This window comes from Cheilinus undulatus, linkage group 6 (genome assembly GCF_018320785.1).
Source record: "Cheilinus undulatus linkage group 6, ASM1832078v1, whole genome shotgun sequence".
NCBI lineage: Eukaryota > Metazoa > Chordata > Actinopteri > Labriformes > Labridae > Cheilinus > Cheilinus undulatus.
Window position 1 is genome coordinate 23685634 of NC_054870.1, and position 26514 is coordinate 23712147.

Below are 26514 nucleotides of genomic sequence, written 5' to 3' on the forward strand. Positions count from 1 at the left end.
ATTGGAGCTGGGAATGGCGTTGAATGCATTCAATATGCTATGATGCTACATGTCTTCCCTGTAGTTTCCTGCTGTTTTATGAAGAGATAAGTCATTTAAAGAAGTAGTGAACACTTAAACATTTTTTTTTTCCAGCTGTACCTTGAAGTATCCATCTGAACTATGATAAAACACATAAATGCTGGTGTTAATTATGACATTTGCACCAAACTGATAAAAATCTGCATTTTACAACTTTCAATTAGCTCAAATGGACATCTGCTTTGGAAAATCTATTAAAGGCGGGGCTTATGTGACAAAGAAACCTACTATTGGTGGGTTTGCACATCACAAACTCATATAAGAGGTAGGACATTAACGCCTCTAACCGACTTTACCATTCAGAGACCACCCCTGTCCTCTCCTGCCTGCACCTGCACTGCTTCGGCTCCAAGAACTATGGCTGTAGTAACGGAGCCAGCGGCCCGAACAGATAGTGCTCAGGACCACCATAGTCCACCGTCACTCCACAGCCTGCTTCAGGGGACTCTGGAGGGGAAAAATCCTCCACCTCAAAAGATCACTCTGAGGCAGCACTGCTGCAGGACTCTATGTCACTTTCTGGCAAGGGGAGTCATTGTCACTTCCGCTTTCAACCAGGGAAAAGGCCCGATAAGACACCTTCTTCAGCTTGACGGCATCCCTCACTGCTGGTGTCCACCAGCGGGGCCACGGCAGGCACCGACCACCTTATGGCCACAGCTCCTTGTCAGCCGCCTGAGGCTCTCTCGGAGGTGAGAGTCGAGGCACTTTCTGACAGGGGAATCCGCCAGACGTTCCCAGCAGACCCCCACAATACATATGAGCCCGCTAGGTCTGACCAGCATCCTCCCCCACCAGGGGAGCCAACTCATCACCAGGTGGTGATCAGTTGACAGCTCTGTCCCTCTCTTCGCCTGAGTGTCCAGGACACGTGGCTGCATGTCCAATGATATGACTACAAGGTCGATCATTGAACTGCGACCTAGGGTGTCCTGATAGCAAGTGCACACATGGACACCATTATGCCTGAACATGGTGTTCGTTATGGACAAAACATGACAAGCACAGAAGTACAATAACAAAACGTCACTTGGTTTCAGGTCAGGGGGGCCGTTCCTCCCAATTACCCCCTTCCAGATCTCACTGTCACTGCCCATGTGAGCACTGAAGTCCCCAGGCATGGGAATCCCCAGAAGGAGCGCTCTCCAGCACCCCCTCCAGTAACTCCAAAAAGGGTGGGTACTCTGAGCTGCTGTTTGGTGCATGAGCACAAACAACAGTCAGGACCCATCCCCCCACCCGAAGGCAGAAGGAGGCTACCTTCTTGTCCACCAGGGTAAACCCCAATGTACAGACAGTGAGCCGGGGGGCAATCAATCTGCCCACACCTGCTCGGCACCTCTCACCGAGTGGAAAAGAGTCCAAACCCTCTAGAGAAGATTGGTTCCAGAGCCCAAACAGTGCATCGAGGTGAGACAAACTATATCTAGCTGGTACCTCTCAACCTCACGCACCAGCTCAGGCTCCTCCCCCACCAGAGAGGTGACGTTCCATGTCCCTAGAGCCAGCTTCTAAAGCCGAGAATCAAACAGCCAAGGTCCCTGCCTTCGGGTGCCACCCAGCTCACATTGCACCCGACCTCTATGGCCCCACCCACAGGTGGTGAGCCCATGGGAGGGGAGACCTAAGTTGCTGTGACCGAAGGCCTGGCCACCAGGCACTTGCCATCATGCCCCACTCCCAGGCCTGGCTCCAGGAGGGGGCCCTGGTTACCCGTGTCCAGGCGAGGGAAATCTGAGTCCACTGTGTTGTTCTGGCATTTTAGGTTTAAAGCCGCACTTTGTCTGGTCCCTAACCTAGAACCTGTTTTCCTTGGGAGACCCTACTAGGGGCATAAATCCCCTGACAACTTAGCTCATATCATCAGGACACACAAACCCCTCCACTGCAATAAGGTGGCAGCTCAAGGAGGGGGTTATGGAAATTCAAACAAATAATTTAACTCAAGAGAATTAAGGGGTCTTTAATCAATGTGTGGGAATAGGAAGTCAAGTGCTACCCATAACTCCTGCCATAGCCTGAAAACTCTCCCTTTTACAGTGAAAAGTGACAAACAACTTCAATTTAAAGCTGATGAGAACAAAGACTCTCAGTGAGGGTAAACCATTGTCAGAAAGAAAACTCGTTCACAGAGTGAAAGGAAACAGTAAAGGGCTTTTCATGGCTTAAAATCTTGTTGAATTCACTCTCAGCATAAATCAGCATAAATCCACAGCTTGTCTCAAAAGTTGCTCCAAAGCTTCACATTTAAGTGAGCTTACTTTATTATGGCTTTCAAGGAACAGAGTCTGAGTTGCTTCATCAGTCACAGTTCCTCCAGGACCTCTCCTTTTCTTTAGTGTAGAGGCTAAGTTTGTGAGGCTAAGTAATGCTCTCTAGTACTTTAATGTCCCCCTTTTCTCTCATCTTCCCTCCTCTACTTTTCCTCTTTTCACTTCCACCACAAAGGTGTTATAGAGCAGATGGTGTTGGGAATATATGGTCTCATTATCAGGAAAAATAGCATCTAATGTGTTAATGGAGGCTAAGGGAGTGGAAGTATAGCAGTGATTTTCCTAAAGGACAGATGAAGATGAAGATTGTCTTAATGAGCATCATCTTCAAATGCAAATATAGGCTCTTATGTGCCATAAGTAAGTTAGGACTGTAAGTTAAATTGGGTATAGGATACATTCACCTTTACTTATTTAGTCACAGTCTTAACTGGCAGTGTTATAAAGTGGAAACTTGATTTAAAGTCATTTTTTAAATGAGGTGTGAATATAGGTCCTGAAAACCAACTTTTGAAGACCTAACTTTGAAGACCAACATTTTCTAGAAGGTTTTATTCAACAACCCAACAATTATGAAATGATACATATTTACAGTTGCAAGAAAAAGTATGTGAACCCTTTGGGATTTCTTGCATTTCTGCACAAACTGGTCATAAAATGTGTTCTGACCTTCATCTAAGTCACAACAATAGACAAACACAGTCTGCTTAAACTAATACCGCACAAAAAATGATGTGTTTTCATATTTTTATTGAACAAAACATGTAAACATTCACAGTGCAGGGTGGAAAAAGTATGTAAAGCCCTAGGCTAATGATTTCTCCAAGAGCTAATTGGAGCCAGGAGTCAGCCAACCTGGAGTCCAATCAATGTGATGAGATTGGATGTGTTGGTTAAAGCTGCCCTGCCCTATAAAAAACACACACCAGTTTTGAGTTTGCTGTTCTCAAGAAGCATTGCCTGATGTGAACCATGCCTGGCACAAAAGAGCTCTCAGAAGACCTACGATTAAGAATTGTTGACTTGCATGAAGCTGGAAAGGGTTACAAAAGTATCTCTAAAAGCCTTGATGTTCTTGTGTCCACGGTAAGACAGACTGTCTACAAATGGAGAAAGTTCAGCACAGTTGCTACTCTCCCTGGGCGTGGTTGTCCTGTAAAGATGACTGCAAGAGCACAGCGCAGAATGCTCAGTGAGGTGAAGAAGACTCCTAGAGTGTCAGCTAAAGACTTACAGAAATCTCTGGCACATGCTAACATTTGTGTTGACAAATCTGCGATAAGTAAAACATTAAACAAGAATGGAGTTCATGGGAGGACACCACGGAGGAAGCCACTGCTGTCCAAAAAAACCATTGCTGCATGTTTGAAGTTTACAAAAGAGCACCTGGATGTTCCACAGCACTACTGGCAAAATATTCTGTCCATAGATGAAACCAAAATTGAGTTGTTTGGAAGGAACACACAATGCTATGTGTGGAGAAAAAAAGGCACAGCACACCAACATCAAAACCTCATCCCAACTGTGAAATATGGTGGAGGGGCCATCATGGTTTGGGGCTGCTTTGCTGCCTCAGGGCCTGGACGGATTGCTGTCATTGACGGAAAAATTAATTCCCAAGTTTATCAAGACATTTTGCAGGAAACCCTTAAGACCATCTGTCCCCCAACTGAAGCTCAACAGAGGATGGGTGATGCAACAGGACAACAACCCAGAGCATAGAAGTAAATCAACAACAGAATGGCTTCAACAGAAGAAAATACGCCTTCTGGAGTGGCCCAGTCAGAGTCCTGACCTCAACCCGATTGAGATGCTGTGGCATGACCTCAATAGAGCGATTCACACCAGACATCCCAAGAATACTGCTGAACTGGAACAGTTTTGTAAAGAGGAATGGTCCAAAGTTCCTCATGACTGTTGTGCAGGTCTGATCTGCAACTACTGGAAACATTTGGTTGAGGTTATTGCTGCCAACCAGTTATGAAATCCAAAGGTTTACATACTTTTTCCACCCTGCACTGTGAATGTTTACATGTTTTGTTCAATAAAAACATGAAAACACATCATTTTTTGTGTGGTATTAGTTTAAGCAGACTGTGTTTGTCTATTGTTGTGACTTAAATGAAGGTCAGAACACATTTTTTGACCAATTTATGCAGAAATCCAAGAAATCCCAAAGGGTTCACATACTTTTTCTTGCAACTGTAAGTATATCTATTGAGAAAAGACTGGTAAATACAACTTGATAGTTATATTTTGTCTGTATTTCTATTGTGAAGTGCTGGACGCACGACTGATCTCGAATCAGCTAGAACCCTATGATAGCGCTCATCTTTATAAAGACAGTACTCTGCAGTATATTTACTGGAGCTCTAATTGGCATTTGCTACATAAATGTTTAAAATATTTCATATTATCCCTTAAAAGTGACTTTTAACTGAAGAATAGTACAAATTAACCACATCATTCTACAAGAATCTGGCTTTTTTTCTAACACACACCATATTCCTACAACGAAGTGTGCAGAAAAAGAAATGTGTTATTTTGTGTCTTTAAAAAGTAAATGGCATTATATTCTGTAGACTTTATTATCTGAGGCATCAAAGGTTCAAATACAGATATGAGGGTTTTGTTATTTTGAGGGCTAGTGTCATTACTATTTATAATGTTCTGATATTTGTCCCTTTTATGGTGAAATTTCATTCATAAGACTATTTCCCAAAAATCATCAGTGCTGTGCTCTCAGGCTTTCACTTTCATACCTATCCACTGTGATTTTTTTTTTTCTTCTCTTGGCCTGTAATAATTTCATCCACCCTTTTGGATGCTTTTCTGTCTTTTTCTGCATAGTTATTTCAAAACCAATGCCTCAGTGAAACAAAGAGCTGCTCTCCTTGTACCCTCAGTAGAAAGCGTCATTTGTAGCCTGTTTTCTGACAGGCTCAGCTGTTCAAAGCTATGATATCAGGGAAATCAGGGCCATTTCTAGCTTTGTGTGGGCCCCAGGCAAAATGCTGTTTGCTATATATATATATATATATATATATATATATATATATATATATATATGTAACATATCTTTGTTTCACTATCACTTTGACATTACTTTGTAGAGATCTTTTTTTCACTTTGACATAAAATATATTCTTTGTCAAAAAGAGGCAAATTATATTGACCTTGATTGATTTATAAAATCATTTAAAAGGTAAAACATCCAAAGAGGTGGAAACCTGTCATAGGCACTGCATATATGCTGTTCATGAGAAATCATTAGGGCTTGTCAAACATGAGGCTTTAGGCAAATATATACACAACAGTGCCACAATCCCTGAGCTTAGTTAAAGTAATTCTCCATGGACTGTGTTTACCTAAGTGTACAAAACATTTCAAACTGAAACCAGTTCTTCACAAATCACATTTTCTACCTGACTGAGGGGCCATTTATCAGTAGCATGGCCCTATCTGCACAATATTCCTTCCATCAGGTGTAAAATCAGACGTGTCACCTCTCACAGGAGCCATGGGGATCACACATCAGCTTCAATAAACAAGATGGAGAAACATGCTCTGTTATTCAGACATTAACAGGACTGGTAGGATACAGAGACACTCATCCTTGTGTTGTGTCGCAAACCAGAAATGAACAGTTGTATTTACAGAATACAAGGAAAGAAGCTGACCATCTGGTTTGTGTGTTTTCCAGGCATTTCCAGGTAACACTAATGCAGACAGTGTTGTCCAGCACAAGCTCCAGCACCAAGTGATCGCCCGCTTTGTCCGCTTGATCCCTCTTGACTGGAACCCCAACGGTCGGATTGGACTCAGACTGGAGACCTATGGATGCACTTACAGTCAGTCTGGGCTTTTAATTCAAATATTTTAAAGTGACAGAAATTACAGGAAATGCAAATGCTTTTTAATTTGTTCAGTATCAGATTTAAAGAAAGGTACTTTCTATATGTCTATTTGAATGTTGTACCAAAGTAAAACTTTTTTTTATTATTTTGATGGAAAAGAGTTTAGATTAAGTAATTAGTCAAGCACTAAGAGCCATTATACAAGTGGCATTTCATAGCCCAAGTGGCATTCATGCTGTTTTATACCAATGACTGAATTTGTCTTCTCTCATTCATCCGTATCATTTGGCATTTTTAAATCAGCCACGATGGATGACACAAAGGAGCAAAGGGTGGCATGTCACTGGTTTCGAGTTCTCTTGATATTGTAATGTCATTGTTTATTTATAATTACTGAAGCAGCTCAATCAATAATTCATCTGCTTTTTCTGCAACCACAGAAGAAAGAAACTCCAGTATCACTGAAGTGTAAAGACCTCTATCATTACAATTTTAACTGTTCCCATCAAACCAGCACATCAGATTTCAGCTTTTAATGTGAAAATTAAAATGATAATGAAAAGCTTTATAAAGACATTGAGAACTCAGCCCTATAGATATAGATAGCAGATGGTGAGGATGCATCTTCTTTGGTTTGATTAGGAATGAGCAGCAGGGGGTGACAAACAGCAGGGGCCCACCTGGCACCTGCTGGACAGGTGAGAAATGAGCAGAAAAAAAAAAAAACAAAACAGCATGTGAGATGAAAAAGTGAGGCTAGAGAGGGGAGGAGGACACTGAACAGCTGTGGCAATGACAGCAATAGAAGGCTGCTTTCTGTTATTTATTCTATATTTAGAGTGAAATAAGCACCCATGTTTGTCTACATGTGAGGTCAGAACAATTGTTCAAAGTCAAGCCAATTTTTGATTTGTTTCATAATTTTGGAGAGTAAAAGTACTGACTTTTTATAAGATGGCTTGATTTGGGATGTGTGAGGTCTTTTTTCGGCAACACTAAAATGCATCGGACATAAAAGTTGATGCATTTGAGCTGATATTTCTAATCTGATGCTTGAATAGTGACACTAAAGGCATATGATTTGTAGCTCAGTAGCACTCACAACTCTGATTGGCTTTGCTGTTGTATTATTTTATGCAAAGTGATACACAAGATGTTCATTGTCTGTAATCTTTTTCCAACAGCTTTCATACAGTGTCTGAAATCACCATGACTATGACAGGAAGGTCGCTCTGATGAATCTTTTTATGTCTATAATTAAAAAAGAATAGCCAGGAAATATTTGTGGCCATGCTAGCAGTATTGATGTGCAATTTGCGGACAAGTTGGTTTTAATAGCTGGCTCTTTAATGTTAGCTGAAGTCTATGGTTATAGCTAATGAATTATTTTAGAACAATAAATGCATACATCAGTCACTGGTCGAAGCATTTGGTTGATTTAATAAAATTGTACCATATGAAGTTTTGTTTGTGAGCTGAGAGAACCAACTCTTTCTGAACTGAGTCAAATAATCCGGTTCACTAAAATGAGCTAAAATTCCCATCACTATAGCTGACCATGAATATTTATTATTTAGATGCTAACTTGATTTACTTGGGATGTTTAAGTATTTCAGCGAAAGATACATGTGAAATACAATATATTAATATAAATGGGCTCTTCAAAAGGGAACTTTCTGACAGTTGTCACAGCCCCTCCCGATTTCATTCAGGCTTTGCACGTCTATTGAACCGCAGTGTGAGCACATAAATCTTGAGTTGTGTTCGTGATAAACCACCACTGTTAGAGTTGGATGCATTCAGTCTGAAATGCCCTACCCCCCTGTGCATCTCTTGTACAAATCTGTATTTGGTTCATGGCTTTCAGCAGAAAGGATAAATATCTGCTAATATCTCCATTTATTGCCTCTCTCTTTTAGTTTTTGTTGTTTGTTTGTTTGTTTGTTTGTTTGCTTGTTTCAAATATATTTTTTGACATCTGGAAAGAAGAAGAAACGAGAAGAGTTAAAGGAACAGCACATCTATGGAAATCAAGTCAATCAAAAATCAAAACACAAGATTAATGTTTGAGCATCTATACACTGTAAAAACAATAGATTAGACATACCCAAAATATCTGTTGAAACTGATAGACTTGTGTTAAGATATGAGTCAGTAATTTCAGTCATGGTGCAAAACTGTTTAATGCACATAGGAATCCTGGGAAAACTGCGGGTTAGTGTATGATTATCAAATAATTTGAGTACAATGGCAAAAATGTATTGTGAATGATAGAGTACTGTTTATTTAAAACTAAAAATGTGTTTTTAAAAAAGCTGAAATAGCTATTTTGGATTTATAACTACTGTTTGGTCTTACAGTGTAGTACTGTTAGCAGCTGTTAAAACACACCTACAGTGTGTTTTTAATGTTAATCAGCAAAAACACAAAATAGGCCTTGCAAAGTTGACACTTGACCAAATGTAACAACTAGAAAAGCACTCGGAGAGCACAGACCTCCGCCATTAGTCCTATCTCCCAATAGTACAGAATCCTTAAAAAAATTCCTGGATCCAGACAGTGATCTGGATCACTCCCAAAATCGAATCTGTTCTTCCTTATGCCATTTCTGACATTTCCTGAAAATTTCATCAAAATCCGTCCATAACTTTTTGAGTTATGTTGCTAACAAACTAACTAACTAACAAACAAACCCTGCCAATCACATAACCTCCTTGGTGGAGGTAATAAAAGCTTCCTTTTTTGAATATTGTCTGCCCACAGTCTATGGTTTTGTTCTTTTTTTTTTTTTTCAGACTCTGAAGTGGTGAGCTTCAATGGCCGCAGCAGCCTTCTCTTCAGGTTGACTCCCCGACCAAGTCATATGAAGAGAGAGAGCATCTCTGTGACATTTAAAACCCTCAAGAACTCGGGGATACTTCTACATACAGAGGGACAGAGCGAGAACAGCCTCACGCTCGAGTTAGAGAAAGGAAAGCTCCTGCTGCACCTTCGAAAAGGTACAACTGTGAAATCCTCACGCACAGAACATCAAGACCACCCAAAATGCTGATGCTGCTTTGAATTAGAGAACAGGTGGCTGAAACTAGTTATTTTTTCATGATTTAGACTCTGGGGAGAAGCAAAAGATTATGAGACAGAGATCGAGTAGTACATGTAGTCTATATCTCATCCTAAGATGAAACTTTTCCTCTGTAGCTCTGGATGGAAATTTCTAGTGTTGAAACGCTAAACTTCTCCACTTAAAGCCAGCAATACAAACAAAAAACCCTAAATGTGTCAAATATTGGATCTGTTGTTATTTGAACTTGACTTCCTGGAATCTAAAAGTCAAGGCATGTCTGTATCTGCTAAGCATCCTCCTTTAATCTATTTGTGTGAGTTTGCCTATCTTTATGGTTGTTGATCTGAGGTTCCTCTTTTATGGCTGAGCTCACCATTCTTTAGTTTTGTTTGAATTAACTTTTTTTTATTTTCTTGATTTAATTAAATACAGACAGGTTGGCAGGAGTAAGGGAAATGTTTAAATAGTCACAGGCATTCAGTGTGTCAGCTTGCTTAGCTATTCTTCATGTGTTACAGTCTGTGCTGCACTAAGTTTATAGCAGTGCACTGATGTCAATTTGCCTCACAAAACAGGAAAGGCTGACATTAATTAAGAAATTGTCAATGCATTAGTGAATATTCTTATTGGCTTCTAGTAGCTTTTTCAGTCTAGATGAAGAATAGCTGGTTTATGCCCCTCCTTTTGCATGTGTGGGTTCTCTCCAGGTACTCCAGCTTCCTCCCACGGACCAGACATGTTTATGAGGTTAATTGATAACTCTAAATTGGCCATAGATGTGAGTGTGCCTGGTTATTTGTCTGCATATGTCAGCCCTGCGATTGACTGGTGACCAGTTCAGGGTGTACCTTGTCTCTTGCTAGATGATAGTTGGGACAGGCTCCAGCCGCCTGTGACCCTGAACGGGATAAGCCGTGTTGAAAATGAATAGATGGATGGATTGCTTGGTCATGCCTCAGCTCAGGTAAAAAAATGAAGAAATCATTGACAGTGCCTTAATTAGAGCAGGACCAGCAAATGAAATTTCTTTAGAAATTTAATAAGACATTATCCAAGTCTTCACTACTGCTCTTGTGAAAGTTTTAGATGACATTCAGTCTTAATGACACTAAGATGGCGCAGGTCCTTACAAATAAAACAAACTATTGACCATGTGATTATGGTTGTATGACCAGCAGAAGCTTCAACAGGCAACAGCTTTACAGAATCATTGCTCTGTAAACCTGGCTTTCAGTACTTTTCTGTTTGCCTGAAGACTTGCAAATTTGAATGAATACTCATGCTTATTAAAATGTATGTATTCTCTTAGAAGGAATCCTATTTCCCTGGTGATGTACATTCATAAAAATGTGGCTAAAATATTCTGTATCTCAGAGGCTCATCATTAATCCTGTGATCCTTCCTGCCACAATCCACTGACAATCACTGTTAACTGATGTTTAGCCTTCTGGCTGAGCTTATGTAAAAGAAATAATGATGAAGATTCAGAATGAAGGACAGGTTAACTTCAGTTTGTCCCCTCCACCTCTAAAGAGAAAGCTGTCTGATATTGAATTCTTCACAAATGTGCAAAAATAAAACCTTTGCACTGCACTTTGTGTTCATAATGAACATGTTTTCTTCTCCAAAGCATATTGCTTTTTAATGAGAAATCAATTTGTTTGCACTATAGGGACAGTTTATATATTGTGAACTTGTGAAAAGAAGGACAGATTGAAATGGCAGAAAAAGCACAAGAATATTTTAATCAACATGGTTTCCTCATGACTTATTTATTTTTATTTCTTGATACAAATTAAAAATTCTTTATCCATTATGTAAAACCCTGAGGCTGATTTTAGGCGACATATTTGACAAATTGAAGTACACAGGAAAATATTCCTGTCATGAAGTTGTTCCAGCCTACGTATAAAAGCAGGTCCTGGGTGGATGGCTCAGTCTGGTTACAGTCTGTCGGCTCAGCTCTCTCAGTAAATGGTGAGGTGTCTGTCTATGTTTGACTCTGTGGTCTTGCATTAAATATGTCATTTTATGCCTCAGACAATCCCAAGTGTTGTGAAAGTGAAACTAAGATCTTAAAATACAAGTTTCATTTTTCCTCTTAATAATTTTGACAATAATTGCTGATATTTTTAAAGTTGTGTCAATAAAAAAAGGAACTGTAATATCGGCCAGTCGTAAAAATTGAAAAAAACTATCAAAAGCAAGGAAACTGTCCGATTCTGGCAGAACAGAAGCAACTCTTTGACAATCTGATGTCTTTTTTTGTCTTCATATTTTTCATATACAGTGCTTAACAAATTCATTAGACCACCTGTCATATTTATCTCAGAGACCATCCAGCATCATGAAGTGCTTTAATGCGGACTCTTTCATTTTCAGTGAGCTCTCCACATTTTACCTTTTTTTTTTTTTTAAGATTTATTTTTGGTATTTTTGCCTTTATTAGATAGGACAGTGGATAGAGTCGAAAACAAGGAAGAGAGCGGGGAGAGACATGCAGGAAATAATACCACGGGCTGGATTCGAACCTGGGTCGCCTGCGTATATGGCGCGTGCCTTAACCACTCGACTACTGGCGTGCCATATCCATGTTTTACCATTTTTAAGAATGAGGAATTTCAAACTGAAAATTCACCCAAATTTGAGCCGGCTCACTGGGCTTCTCTGAGAAGTCAGAAATTAATCAAGCATAACATTCAACCACTAAAACTAGTTTTTCTGTTCAAGAATGCAAGTAAATAACTATAATTTGACATATTCATCAAGAAATAATAATGTGCTTTACTATTTTTCTTTTTTTTTGTAAATCAGTAAATTTGAAAATTCATGGATAACAATAATAATTATATTTTAGTATTAAAAATATCATTTGGGTTAAAGAGCTTCTACATATTGGTGTATTAACCATTGCAGAAACATAAAAAATGATTTTAGTAATTACCAATGCTGTTCATTTAGGGCAGCTGTGGCATAAACCTTACTTTGGGTTGTGGTCTAATAAATTTGTTAAGCACTGTTTGTGGAAAAGAATAACACAGAAATAATATTTTACTATAAGGGAATACATATTATATGTTAATGTTTGGATTTAAATTTACTTTTTAAGTCTGACATTTCAAGAGCAGAGATAACCCAAAGAGATGGATTAAGTTGCCTGCACTGCAGGCTGGAAGGTAATTTAGCATCCTGCCAGTCATTTCATTGTAAAGCTGACATGACAGGTACTGTACTCTTCTGATTTGTTTTTCAAAGTAAAAGCCCAATCAGTTTGTCTCTGTGGTGAGACTACCCCCATTTTCACATGACGCTTTTATTCTGAAAATGTCTGGGATAGTTTTTCAATCATTGCAGTAACTTGTGGCATAAGTTTTTCTCTGTATCTGCTTTGCAATTAATGTTAATTTCTACTCTATGTAAATGATTTAAAAACATCAGATCATGAGAGATATCAACTCATATGTGATCTCCATCTTGTTCTCTGCCGTTTCTATTAATGCAACATACGTTCAGCTTCTGTGTCACTTTTAGTGTGAAATTTTATTGGGTTTATATATATATATATATATATATATATATATATATATATATATATATATATATAAAAGCTGAGTACTTAAAACCTGTATAACTGAAACTAATTCTATATACAGGTAAGACAAAAAGCCTGTAAAATTAAGAATGAGGGATTTTTTGATACAGAGAGTGCCAAAGCTGTTAAAAAAAAAAAAAAGTTTTAAAAACAATTTTTACAATTATCAAAAGAGGTATGGTGAGTAAATGACGGTAAAACATTATTTTACTTCATCACTTGAATATGTAAGTATATTTCAGAGCCTGCACTTTTTTACTCTATTAAGAGTTGACTCAATACTTCTACTTCTACCAGAGTATTTTCTCACACGTTTCTGTACTTCTACTTAAGTACAGAATGTGAGTACTTTTGCCAGCCCAGGAGTCCTTTTATGTGAGCAGGTTCACATATATGACCTTGTATATTATGCTTGTTTTGACTGATGTGTGTGTCTCTTTTTAATCATACAACTAAACAGCACTTACCTTGGCTGTCATCTGATAAACTCTGTCATTGTCTTACACTGAAATTAAATTTAGAGTTGTAGCAAAGTGTCTTACTGCAGAGCAGATGCTGCTCTAATAAGCTGCATTCTTTGTCTTCTCATTTTAAACAGTATGATAGATATTTAATGGTATAATGCATTTAACACCATTCTCACCTCTCATGTTTCACACTCTGCCAACACCTCATAGAAAGAGCCAGAATCATACCCTTTTCCATTTATTTTTGCCTTTTCACCTCTTACTCTACTCCCTTTAGCAAGGCTTCCCATAAGGGGGGGTTAAAGGAAAAAGCTTTCTGGGGCCCATCCAATGGGGGCCCATGGAGGTCAGGAAAATTATGATCCATTGTACAGTTAAGCTTTTGGTAAAACTAATTTTTCATGACTTTATTAATGCTGCAGTATATTATGGCATTTTCAAAATGTAAAGCCATTTTCTTAAAACAGAATTGCCTTTTTATTTGTAATACCAACAATCTGGATGAGCACACTGAATAAAACCATTGAGAAAGTAATGTAAGACTTCATAGCAAAGCCATGATGTGCACAAACATCAGGATAGCAAAGAATAAAGTAGAAGGAACTGAAATAGTTTGAAGGGAAAAATAATTAAATAACTGCAGGATGAAGGCAAGATGTGTTACAAGTGGCAGAAATATGTTTGAAAAGTGGTGAAGGAGTGTCAAAAATTGGTCAAATGTGGGAAAAACATGGGTTAAAGGTGGCAAAAGTCAGCTTAAGATGGCAAATAACTGACTTACTAGCAAAAATGGGTGATAAACATTGTGAAAAGCCATTAAAAAGTGGCAAAATTGTTTATTAATGGCAAAAAATTGGTGAAAAGTGGCAAAACTTTGTGGAAGTTGGTTAAAGGAGGCAAGAAAAGTAATGATGCAGCATATATGAATAAATAAAGGAAAAAGTGGCAGAAATTGGTGTGAACAGCCTTTAAAAAAGTGGCAACAATTGGGTAAAGGTGGCAATAATGGGTTTTAAATGGGAAAGATTGTCTTTAACTAGTGTTATGTACAAACAGTAAAGAAAATGTACATAAAATATCTCAAGCCATTGTGATAGAGTGATAAATAAAGCAATGAGTTAAGTCAATTTTTGTTTGATGACTGATATTATCCCTGCTCACGGACAACAAAGAAATAGACATCATGCATTGCTGATTGATGTAACCTATCACAGAAAACACCATCTGTTCCCCCTCATCCTACAGTTATTCTGCCTTTCAAAACAATACATCTACATTTTGATGGAGGAAATTTACCCTACACTGAAGAAGGTGTAAAAATTAAGTTATACTTTAAGCTTGCACTGGAATGATTTCAACTGGTGAATTTGCTTTCAAACTAAGCTTTGTATGAACTAAAACTGAGCTGGTGAAACCTGTACTGTTTTCAAGCACATGTACAAATGTATTATCTGAAGCTTAATTCAGTTTATTTCTCTTCATCTTCCTCTCTCCTCTCCCTCTGTGTCAGGCACTACCTCTCCAGACAGCCACCATCTCGTGTCTGTGGGCAGCCTGTTAGACGACCAACACTGGCACCACATAGCAGTGGAGCACCACAGCTCTCACCTTAACCTCACTGTGGACAAAAGCACACTGTGGGTGCAGATCCCTCAAAGATTCGCCCACTGGGACCATGTCCAGGTGTGTTTATGTCAGTGCAGACTGTAGGGTCACAAATGTTAACGAATGCATTCACTTGCTGTCACATCTACATCGACTTTTCTCTTCATATTGATTTTTTTAACTGTATGGTCATGTTTCCTTTCTTGCACAGATAAGTGTGGGAGCAGAGCAAAATCTCGGCTCTCGGAGGTCGGTTGGATCACACAGTAACTTTCATGGCTGTTTGGAAAATCTTGTTTATAACGGTGTGAATTTGATTGAGCTCACCAAACAGAAAGACCAGCGGGTCATTGTGAAGGTAAACTAGCTCACAATGTGCTGATGAAATGCTTATTTGTACTTTTTTGTGTTTGTATATTATCAAATCTGTACTGTAAACAAAAACAGAAAAAACACTGCCAAGTGGTGTACCTAAAAAAAAGCATTCACCTCATCCCTTGGGTGTTTTTCCCTTTTATTGATTTCATAATTCAGTCATGGACAATATATTTAAACAAGTAAATAAATTTATCAAAACCTCTTTAATGACAAATTTACTCCATAGACCTCTATAAAGTAATGTCAATTTAACACAAAATGTAATGTACAATAAGTGATTGCATGAACAGTGAAATTGGGATAACCTGAGTGTACTGAATGTGTCTCAAGTGATTGTAGCATAAGACACCTGCGTCTGGAAGGTCCAGTTTTGTTTCCTGGGTTCTTCACCAATCAAAGGTTCATGGGAGACTGACAAAGAGAAAGCCACTGTTGAAGAAAACTCATATTAAATCTGGAGTACAGTTAGCCAAAAAGGCATGTGGGAGACTCCATTACCAAGTGGAAGAAAGTTCTTTGGTCTTATGAGACTAAAATGGAGCTTTTTGGCTGTCAGATGCTATGTTTAGTAGACGTAAAACACTGCACGTCACCACAAACGCACCATCCCCACTGTGAAGCACGGTGGTGGCAGCATCATGCTGTGTGGTCGTCCTCTGCAGATGACCCTTGAAGGATCATAAAGGTAGAGGATAATCTGAATGAGGCAAACTCTACTAAAATCCTTTAGGACCATCTTATTCAGTCTGCAAGAGAACTACAGCTTGGAAGATTTATTTTCCAGGAGGACAATGACCCGAAGCATACAGTGAAAGCAACACAGAAATGGTTTAAAGACAGCAATGTGAAAGTTCTGGAGTGGCCGAGTCAAAACCCAGACCTCAACCTGATAGAGAATTTGTGCATGGACCTGAAAAGGGCTGATCACACTTGATCCCCGTGGAAAAAGACAGGGCTTGAGCAATTTTGCAAATAATAATGAAGTAAAATTGTGCAAGCCTGATTGAGACATATCCACACAGACTCAGTTCTGTGATTGCAGACAGATGTGCATCTACAAAATAGTGACTATAAGCAGGTGAATATTTATGCTGGAACTTATTTTACATTGCATATTTTTATATTAATTTGTAGAGATATGTTTTCACTTGACAGTAAAGAGTTATTTCTCATATTTTTGAGCCAAAAAGCCAAATTATATTGACCATAATGATTTATAAAATCAGTAGAAGGATAAAACCTTCAAGGGTTCAATGATATTTAAAGGCACTGTATCAGGTAAATTCGATGGCTTTTATAGGGATTATAATATTATGTAAAAAAAGGTTTTGCTCTGAATGTTAGGTTTACATGGCGTTAACTACTGTTAGATTAACTCATACTTCCTTATGTATTATAGAGTGTGTTTTAATGAAAGGTCAGAATCCACAAAATAACTAAACAGTCTGTTAAATTTGACAGTCAAAAGTACATGTTTTCCTCCCAAATGCAGTTTAAAAAAAATAGGTAAAATGGCATGGCATTGCTCAAGGTAAGTAAAGGAACCTAAATGTTGCATATTAGTTTTTTACTCTCTACACCTGGCCCTGCCTTCTAATAACAGGACATTTTTGTCTCTGCCTGTGTGCTCGGCTGTAATTATGTATGCATGTGTGAGTGCCTAATGATTGTTTCCCACTTAACCTTTACAGCTCTCTCTTCCTATCAGTCTGATTTACTGTGTAACTCTGTAATTTCCCACAAAGAGCTTTTACATTTGTTCAAGTGTCTCTGTGTTACATATGCTCTCGAGATAGAAGTCCAGTGGGGACTGAGATGTAAAACATCTTTACTGGTAGCCCTGGCAGAGAATGCATTGCATTCACATCCATTAAAAAACATTAGCAGAAATAGAGATGACCAACTGATCCTAGTCTCTTAATCTGATTTTTAATTCTTACTATCTTTTCTCTGATGTTCTCTCTTCTTACTTCTTTCTGCCCTAAATCCCTGACCTGGGATGTTGCAGCTGCCTATTTTAAGCCCGGCTACTAGCATAATAGTTCTACACTCGAGCTTTTTGGAGCCTTGATGTGAGCCCCAGCATCTGGACTCTGCCTTGTAAATGAAATTCAATGTCTCCTACTTGTTTTTTCCCAATTCTGTTGAGATACTTATTATCTCCTCTTCTTTCTCTGGTCCATCTCAGGGTATTGTGACCTTTTTCTGCACTGAACCTGTTTCAGTGGCCATGACATTCACCAGCCCCCAGAGTTTCCTCTGGTTGCCATGGGTGACAGAATCATCATCAGCAGGTGTGTCAGTAAAGCTTCAGTTCAGGACGTGGAACAAAGCCGGGCTCTTGCTGACCTTTGACCTCACAAAGCAAGGGGGTTCAGTGTGGTTGTACCTGAGCAAGGCCAGTCTCCATCTACAGATCCACAAGGCTGGCAGGGCGCCACTGGAGCTCGATGTAGGTCAGTCAATCCTTAATCTCTATTACAGATGCTACATGAAAATGTAGAATCTGTACAAGGGGGTCTGGATTTTCAGTATGAGAACTGGTATTGTTTTTGTGTGTAGTTTATTTGTAGTCTAAACTGTACCTGCTGGCAGTACTTTATTTCAATTCGTTTGTCACTCTAAACGGATATCTGCAAAAAAAAAGTGAAGCTAATAATCAATTTTCAACCCAACAGTTTATCTTGAGCTGAAAATCTGCTTGACACTGTTTTGTGTAAGCCATTTGCCATTTAGTAATCCTGACTACTTGAACTGCATCAGAACCTCTGCAAGGCTATAGACAACAAGACGAATGTTTTAATACAATTTTACTGAACATAAACTTTTTTCAATGTTTTCCTTCAATGTATTCTCCTTCTGCATCAACACACCGCTGCATTTAGGTCTTCCTTCAGTCTGACATCATTAAGAGTGATGACAACCCAATTACCAATAGCGAAATTCAATTCAACTTATTTATATAGCACATTTAAAACAACCACGGTTAACCAAAGTGCTTCACAGTATAAAAGCAAAACATAAAATAAGAATACATCACTATTACATAGTAAAATTAATGAAAATAGAACATTATACAGTAATAGTAAAAGTAACATCTAAAATCTAAAATCTGTTGGGATAAAATAACCTCATCCTGAATTGAAAGCCAGCAAGAATAGATGATGAAATGAGCCTTACACTTGTCTTGAATAATCCGACTGGTGTCACGTGAGACATCAGCTTAAGAAAACTAGGGGAGATACTTGAACCCCTTCACCTGAGGCAGAGACTCACTCTGACTCTCATCCCAACTGCTTCGCACCCCTGTCCAGAGGTCTTCAACTCCCATCTCCGGAAGAACTTCTTGTGCATCCCAGAGGAGGCTGGGGATATGGACTTCAAGTGGTCTCTTGTTCAAAGCCTCCATTGTGGAAGCAGCTGTCAGAAGTTGTGGCTTGAAGACCATTGGGGCCAGGCGGGGTGGCAACCTGAGAACCAACTGGTGGACACCAGTGGTGAGGGAAGCTGTCAGGCTGAAGAATGAGGCTTGCCCAGGGTTCTCTGGAAACAGCTGACAGGTGGCTCCGAGGGCTGCTGCTTCAGCAGTTGCAGAAGCAAAAAACCCAGGTGTGGGAGGAGTTTGGGGAGGCTATGGAGAAGGACTTCGGTTGGCCCAAACTGTCTGATGACTCAGGAGGGGAGGGCAGGGCTCTTGTCAGGCTAGGTGGAGAACTGAGCACTATAGGGGTTCATCTTGATCCTTGGCAGAGATCACTGAGGTGGTCAAAAAGATCACCAGTGGCGAGGCGCCAGACGTAGGTGAGATTCTACCTGAGATGCTGAAGGCTCTGGATGTTGTCGGCTGTCATAGCTGACACACCTTTTCAGTGTTGTATGGAGGACTTGGACAGTACCTGTGGAGTGGCAGACCGGGGCGGTGATCCCCATTTTTAAAAAGGGAACCATAGGGTGTGCTTGAATTATCGGGGTATCACACCACTCAGGTAAAGTTTACTCTCGAGTGCTGGACAGGAGGCTCCGGCCGATTGTCAAACCTCGGACTCAGGAGGAACAATGCAGATTCTGTCCTGGACGTGGGGCAGCAGGCCAGCTCTTTACCCTTGCAGGCCTTCTTGAGGAAGCATGGGGACCTGGTTTTGTTTTTGTTTTTTTTTTGTTTTTTTTCCAAAAACACCAAAAAACAGTAATGTTTTTTTTTTTCAGTCTCATTTAGGTCCACATAATTTGCACAGCACAGAAACAGAGCAGGGACTGACTTGTGCTTTCAGTGTAATGCAGAATTAGTTAGACTTTTGATAGCTTTTTGTGGGAAAACTGACACTTGCCTTAGTGTAAAGGTTATTAATCAAAGAATAATCCAACTGACTGTACCAAAGTCGCTTAAGTAACAAATAAGCAGTGATTGAAGCCCTAATCTTCATGATCAAATTCAGTCAACACATGTACCTTTGTGCACAGTCTGATATTTCTTAGCGTGTCTTCAGGTTCATCTCTGAGTGACGGTCAGTGGCACTCTGTGGAGCTGATCTCAAGACGAGGACATCTGATTCTCACCATGGATGGAGATGAAGGTGCCTCTGCTCATGCCACTCCAACATTTCTGATCACTACAGGAAGTCCGCTTTTCTTTGGTGGTATGACAGCCAAATGAACATGGTACTCTTACACTTCCTCTGTTGTATGATTGGCCGACTGATTTATTTCCTGTCCTTTGCAGGTTGTCCTGCTGAAGGGAGTAGCCAGCAATGTGTGAATCCCTATAAGACTTTCCAGGGATGCATGCGTCTACTCACTGTCGACAACAAACCTGTGGACTTGATCATGGTGCAGCAAAGGCTGATGGGAAACTACAGTCACCTGCAGATTGACATGTGTGGCATCATTGACAGGTTAGAAAAATGCATGGAAGATTGACAACAGCAAACATAACCCTAAATTGAATTAAGTTTGTTTTTTTCATCAAGGAATGTGTGATTGTGTTGTTCTATTTAGAACTAAATGTGCTGCTTTGTGATGTACTGTTTGAGATTATGTCAAAATTTTCATATGGAATTTTTGCCATTCTTCCTGTGTAAAGCATGATAATCTTCATCTGAGGATTTTGTGCCTGACTTTCCATTAAATGGGTTTACATAGGGATTAATAGACAGCTGCAAATTGCAAATGGAGGGATTTATGGCAGCAGCGGTCTCCCAACAATCAAAAAAAGTTTCTTTTCCAAGCAGAGAATCAAGCTGTTTTCTTTTCAGCATCATGTGAGAGAGAAGCATCTCTCTGGTTTAAGATTTTATCTTCAAAATGTGTCAGACATATGTGCAATCTATTTAAAAATCTGTACAATTCAGGATAACACTGTTTTAAAGATAAAGGCCTGGGTTTTGATAGGGCTTAGAAAAATATCTTTATTTTTTCCCCCAAAGTTAGAGGCAGAAGTGGTGTTTGGAAGTTAAAAGAGGACCATTGCTTAAATCTGTCTACTCTGCTTTCTGCTCTTGTGCCTGCAAATGTTGTTGCAAAGGTTACCATTATCTTCTCTTAGCATTTTTATTTTGAATGCAACAGACTCAGAATTGAGAAATAAATTCAACAGTACTATGACTAAAGTTTGACTGAATCTTAATTTAACAAATTTCTCCCAAACAAAACAAAACAAGTCAAAGTGCACTCTGCTGGAATTTTGACTGAAAACATCCAAACAAACAAAACTTCTTTGACATTATGACTCTAGTCTTGACTGTTCTTTGAATATTGGAAGTTTTTGTCAGACATTTCAAGTGTAGCCTTACCTGACACGCCAGATACTGTTTCATATGTTTGTTGCATGAATATATTTCATATTCATCTGGAAAAGCTTCCACAGAAAGTGTTTGGGAAGGCAGGACTTATTGGACACATTTTCTGTCCGCCACACCCATTATGGACCAATCGAACGACAAGACAAAATTCTGTTTTATGCTAAGGTATATGAACAGTGGAACATGATGTGGATAAAACTCATACTCATAGGCAGTTGGAAGAAGAGTGAAAATGTTTTCTCTGCCAATAGAAGCTTGCAGTGTGGTCCTTTGCTCTTGTTTTCATAGAGAAAATTGGCTTAATTCATGATGATCAATAACATCTTGTAGGATTTGACTTTCCAGGGAACGCATAGCTAGAAACCCCAATATGGATGGATACATTAATGACAATGTGTACTGAATACAATAAAATTTGTTTAAAAGCGATTAATCTATATTATCATGAATCTCAATTTGAGGGTGCAACAAGCTTTATGCTATAAATGATAAGACTGGAGCAGAGGATGTTAAGCTTTGTCAGCAGCAGCGTGGTGCATCAGCATTAATACAAGCAGGGATTAGTGAGAAGTACGTTATATTTAAATCAACTGCTGTATTACGAGAAAGAGCTGTGATTGGTTGTAAGAACTAGGAGATGAAAGTTAGGATCAGCTGATCGTCAGCTGATCATGGCTGGGCATATGACTTCCGTGTCCAGCATGAATGTTAGGCTTCATTTGTATAAGGCTAAGCTGAACACAAGTAGTGGTAGTTTTAACTCTAAGAATGGCAGGACCCTTTGCTAATCGCTTCAGCTGTGTAATCTACTACACCTCCTGATTCTCAGTGCAACATCACCCCTACCCCCAAATGATCACAAACTCATACCAAAGCAGCTCTGCAGCAGAGCAAAAACACCATTTCCTTGTCTTTGCTCTATATGACAGAAATGAAGTGCAGTTGTGATAAAACTGCTGCTGTACTATTGCTACATCTGAGCTGATTGCCACTCCAGTGGCAGTAATCACTAATGGCTTCCAGTACAACCTAACCCTGCATGTTGCTATCACCTTATTCTCCTCAGATGACATTGATTGGCTGGACCCAGCAGTGTAGATACGAGCTTTGCAAGATGGATTTTGATATAGATTCTGATATATCAATGTATTTTTAAAGGTTATTTCAAATATGCCAGTAGAAAAATTGGAATGACAGCCATTTCAACTGGAAACAAAGCAAAACACAATTTAACTGTGGTCTTATTTCTTAGATGGACCATATAAAATTGAAAGATCAGTCTCTTTTAAACTGAAACTCTTATAAACTTAAACTATTATTAACCTTAATTGAACAAAATTTGTTTTTGTAAATATTTCCTTACCATCATGTACTGGAGATGTTTAAGCCTTTTTTATTTGTTTTCCTCTCTGTATTTCACAAATTAATGAGTCAGTTTAGTTACACATTTCTCTTAGTACATGACTTTAGACCTTTATCCTATTCATTCCAATTTATTGGTGTATGGCATCCAGATAATCCTCTGAGCAGCATTTGTTTCAATAAAATGGCAACATGAAAAATAGATTCGTTCTCCTTCAGCCTTTACCTCTAACCCACAGTGTTCTTTCCAGAAACTGCCTTCTGGTTTGACTGCTCCCAATATATACTACTTTCAAGAAAAGACAGTTTATAAAATGAGCATATTTGCAGGTAAGCTGGTATATTTTGGGAATATCTGAAATCACAATGTGTAAATTCAAAAGCTGCACATGCCTCCATCTTAATCATTTTTATTTAAAAGGAACCAATAAAATTGTTGCTAAGAAGCAAACTTCCCCTTGACTATCCAGCAGAGTCAGGCTTTTTCGATCACTAAAGTCCCACTGACTGAAAGATTTAAAATACATGCTGCTCTCCTGCTCTCTTTTTCTTTCAGTTTCTCTGCTGTCACATTTTGCTGACCTCATTTCTCCTCCACATATGTTCAGCCATTCACAGATGAGCTCCATTCAGACCAAACTTCACCCCCTTTGTTGCTCTTTCCCTCCTACAATCTGTTTCTTAACCTTAATTCGCTCTTTTGGATTTCTCTCCCTGACACTCTCTTTCCAGTCTCTCCAGCATTTGTCCCTTTCCTCTCAAAGTTTCTATCCCCCCCCCCCCCCCCCCTTCTGTCTTGTTCTTGCTACCCAGGCTCAGGCCTGACACAGAGAAGGAACAAGTCTTTGTTAAAAGCAGCAGACGTTATTAAATTAAATGTGTTTGCTGGGTGCATTTTTGGTGCTACACCTTGAACGCAAGGGTCACGCAGAGTTTGACGTTGAGATAAGATCAGCAGGATTATTTTTCAGTCTGGAGAATCTATGCAGAGGTGAGACGAAAATGCTGCTTGAAATGAGGGATGAACAAGAATTGCATAATAAAAGTGGAGGTGATAAAAACTCATGTCACTTTGCCACTCTCCCATAAAGCTTTAGCTTATGAAGAATGAAGAATCCAGGCAACAGTTGTATACAGAGTCTCTCCCATTTCAGCTGCTGAAGCTTGAAACTCATTCAGAGTAGGCATAGGTGTTGTTTGGAGAGTTCTTTTGTCTTCATGGTGTAATGGTAACCAGGAACACTGGTTGACCAGTGGCTGGACCTTGGGGAATTTTTTTACTACAGTCACTTGATAAACATTCACTGCACTCAGGTGATCTCCATTTTACTGATTGTGAGACTGCTAGCATTAATTGCCTGGACCACAATTGAATTAAGTCAGTCACTATAAAGGGGGTGAATATTTATGCAGTGTCTTATTTCACATCATATATATTTTTTAATTGACATTACTTTGTTAAAATCAGTTTTCATTTAAAAATTTAAGAGGGTTTTTTTTTTTTTTTTTGTCAATAAAGCCAAAATATTTTACCATGATTGATTCATATAATTAACTAAAAGGTAAAACATTCAAGATGGTGAGAACTTTTTTTTTATAGATGCTGTAAATGTTTTTTCTAAAATATTATTTTGGTAACTAAAAATAAGTGTACTCATTTAACCCAAAGCTCCATAACCAACAATCCTTATCACACAGAACATCCCATTTCTGAATAGTTAATATTATATATGGCTCTGAATTTTTTCAGTGACAGATTGTTGGTGTGGCTACTTTTGATGAAAAAACTGCTCTGTTTCTTTAGCAGTATGAATGAAGATTGATAAAAATGAATTATAAATCAGTGCTTGTTTTTGTTAACTAGGTGTTCTCCGAGTCACTGTGAACACGGCGGCAGCTGCAGTCAATCTTGGAGCACCTTCCACTGTAACTGCTCTGGCACCGGCTACAGCGGAGCGACCTGTCACAGCTGTAAGGGCACCACGCTTTGTTGTTGTTTAAAGGTCACACTCACACACAGTATGGACTCGATGTGTGTAGTTGTGTATGTTTGCACTCATGTTTTCTGTAATGAGGCAACCTGCTGCTTTCACCTTGAGGTCTCTGCAGACATTGTGGTAGCAAAAGGTCAGACTCAAACATCTGCCCATCATTGTGTTAGCCTTTTAAAAAGAACAAAAAAAAAAGATGAGGTGGAGGCATAAAGATATGGATACAGGGCCAAAAGGAGACTTTAACTAGTCTGAAATTTCAGCCACAAAGCAGCTTTTCTTTAAAGAATCTATTTTTCCTCTCCTTGTCTTCATCCAATCTTTGAAGCAAAATATGAAAATGTTTAAAAATATTTTTTTAAAAGCATCTTTGGAGACATGAAAGATTCTACTCAACAAGACAGTCCTCAGAGATTGGGTAGTATTAGCTACAGTGCCATGAAAAAGTATTTGCCCCCTTTCTGCTTCCTGAGTTTTTTGCATATCTATCACACTTAAATATTTTGGATCATCAAACCAATTTTTGTATTTCACAAAGACAACCCAAGTAAATACAAAATACAGTGTCTGAATGATTATTTGAATGTTTAAAGGAGGAAAAAAAATCCAAACCTACCTGGCCCCAAGTGAAAAAATAATTGCCCCCCTTGGTAAATCATGAGTTACCTGTGATTAACCACAGTTTTTGGAAAGCTGAGGTCAATTTCACTGGCCACACCCAGTCCTGATTACCGCCAGATTTGTTGAATCAAGAAATCACTTAAATAGAAACTGTCAGACAAAGTGAAGCAGGCATCAAGACCTCAGAAAGAAACACACCATGCCACAATACAAAGAAATTCAAGAACAAATGGGAAACAAAGTGATTAAAATGTATCAGTCTGGAAGAGGTTACAAAGCCATTTCCAAGGCTTTGGGACTCTAGCAAACTATGGTCAGAGCCATTATCCACAAGTGGAGAAAACCGAGAACAGTGGTGAACCTTCCCAGGAGTGGTTGGCCAACCAAAATGACTTCAAGAGTGCAACGATGACTCATCCAGGAGGTCACAAAAAAAACCCAGAGAGACATCCAAAGACCTGCAGGCCTCACTGGCCTCAGTTAAGGTCAGAGTTCATGACTCAACCATAAGAAAGACACTGGGCAAAAATGTCATCCATGAAAAAAGAACACAAAGGCTTGTCTCACATTTGCCAAGAAACATCTTTATGATCCCCAAGACTTTTGGAGAAATATTCTGTGGACTGATGAGACAAAAGTTGAACTTTCTGGAAGGTGTGTGGCCCGTTACATCTGGAGTAAAAAATACGACAGCATTTGATCAAAAGAACATCATACCAACAGTCAAACATGGTGGTGTCAGTGTGATGGTCTGGGGCTGCTTTGCTGCATCCTGAATCCTGATGGCCAACGTCCGGCCATCAGTTTGTGCCCTCATGCTCTAGCGCTCCTGGGTTATGCAGCAGGATAACGACCCAAAATACACCAGCAAGTCCACCTCTCAATGACTCAAAAAACACAAAATTAAGGTTTTGGAGTGGCCAAGTCAAAGTCCGGGCTTAAATCCAATTGAGATGCTGTGGTGTGACCTTAAACAGGCAGTTCATGCTCTAAAACCCTTCAGTATGGCTGACTTAAAACAATTCTGCCAAGAAGAGTGGGCCAAAATTCCTCCACAAATGCTTGATTTCAGTTATTGTTGCCAAGGGTGGCACAAGCAGTTATTAGGTTCAGGGGGCAATTACTTTTTCACATAGGGCCAGATAGGTTTGGATTTTTTTCCTCCTTAAAAAATTAAATAATCATTCAGACACTGCATTTTGTATTTCCTTGGTTTCTCTTTGTGAAATATAAAATTGGTTTGTTGATCCAAAACACCAGGAATCAGACAGGGGGCAAATACTTTTTCACAGCACTGTAAACACACATCAGTGTCCATTTAACGAAGGTGAAAATTATAGGAGTCAAGTCAAAAGTCCTAAACTTTGGATTTCAAGTCCTGATAAAGTCATTTGCACTGTTCAGCAAATAAAATGCTCTTCTAAA

General features: G+C 39.1%; 1 protein-coding gene across 1 annotated transcript in view; it reads left to right on the forward strand.

The window, feature by feature from the left end:
* The window catches only part of LOC121510766 (contactin-associated protein-like 4), a 92575-nt gene that overhangs the window by 43170 nt on the left and 22891 nt on the right, over positions 1-26514 (forward strand). The window contains exons 5-12 of the mRNA XM_041788986.1: positions 6058-6205; positions 9007-9210; positions 14845-15017; positions 15151-15297; positions 17506-17773; positions 19805-19954; positions 20038-20209; positions 24342-24448. Coding sequence (XP_041644920.1) covers positions 6058-6205; positions 9007-9210; positions 14845-15017; positions 15151-15297; positions 17506-17773; positions 19805-19954; positions 20038-20209; positions 24342-24448 — 1369 coding nt within the window. The remainder of the gene's footprint in view (positions 1-6057; positions 6206-9006; positions 9211-14844; positions 15018-15150; positions 15298-17505; positions 17774-19804; positions 19955-20037; positions 20210-24341; positions 24449-26514) is intronic.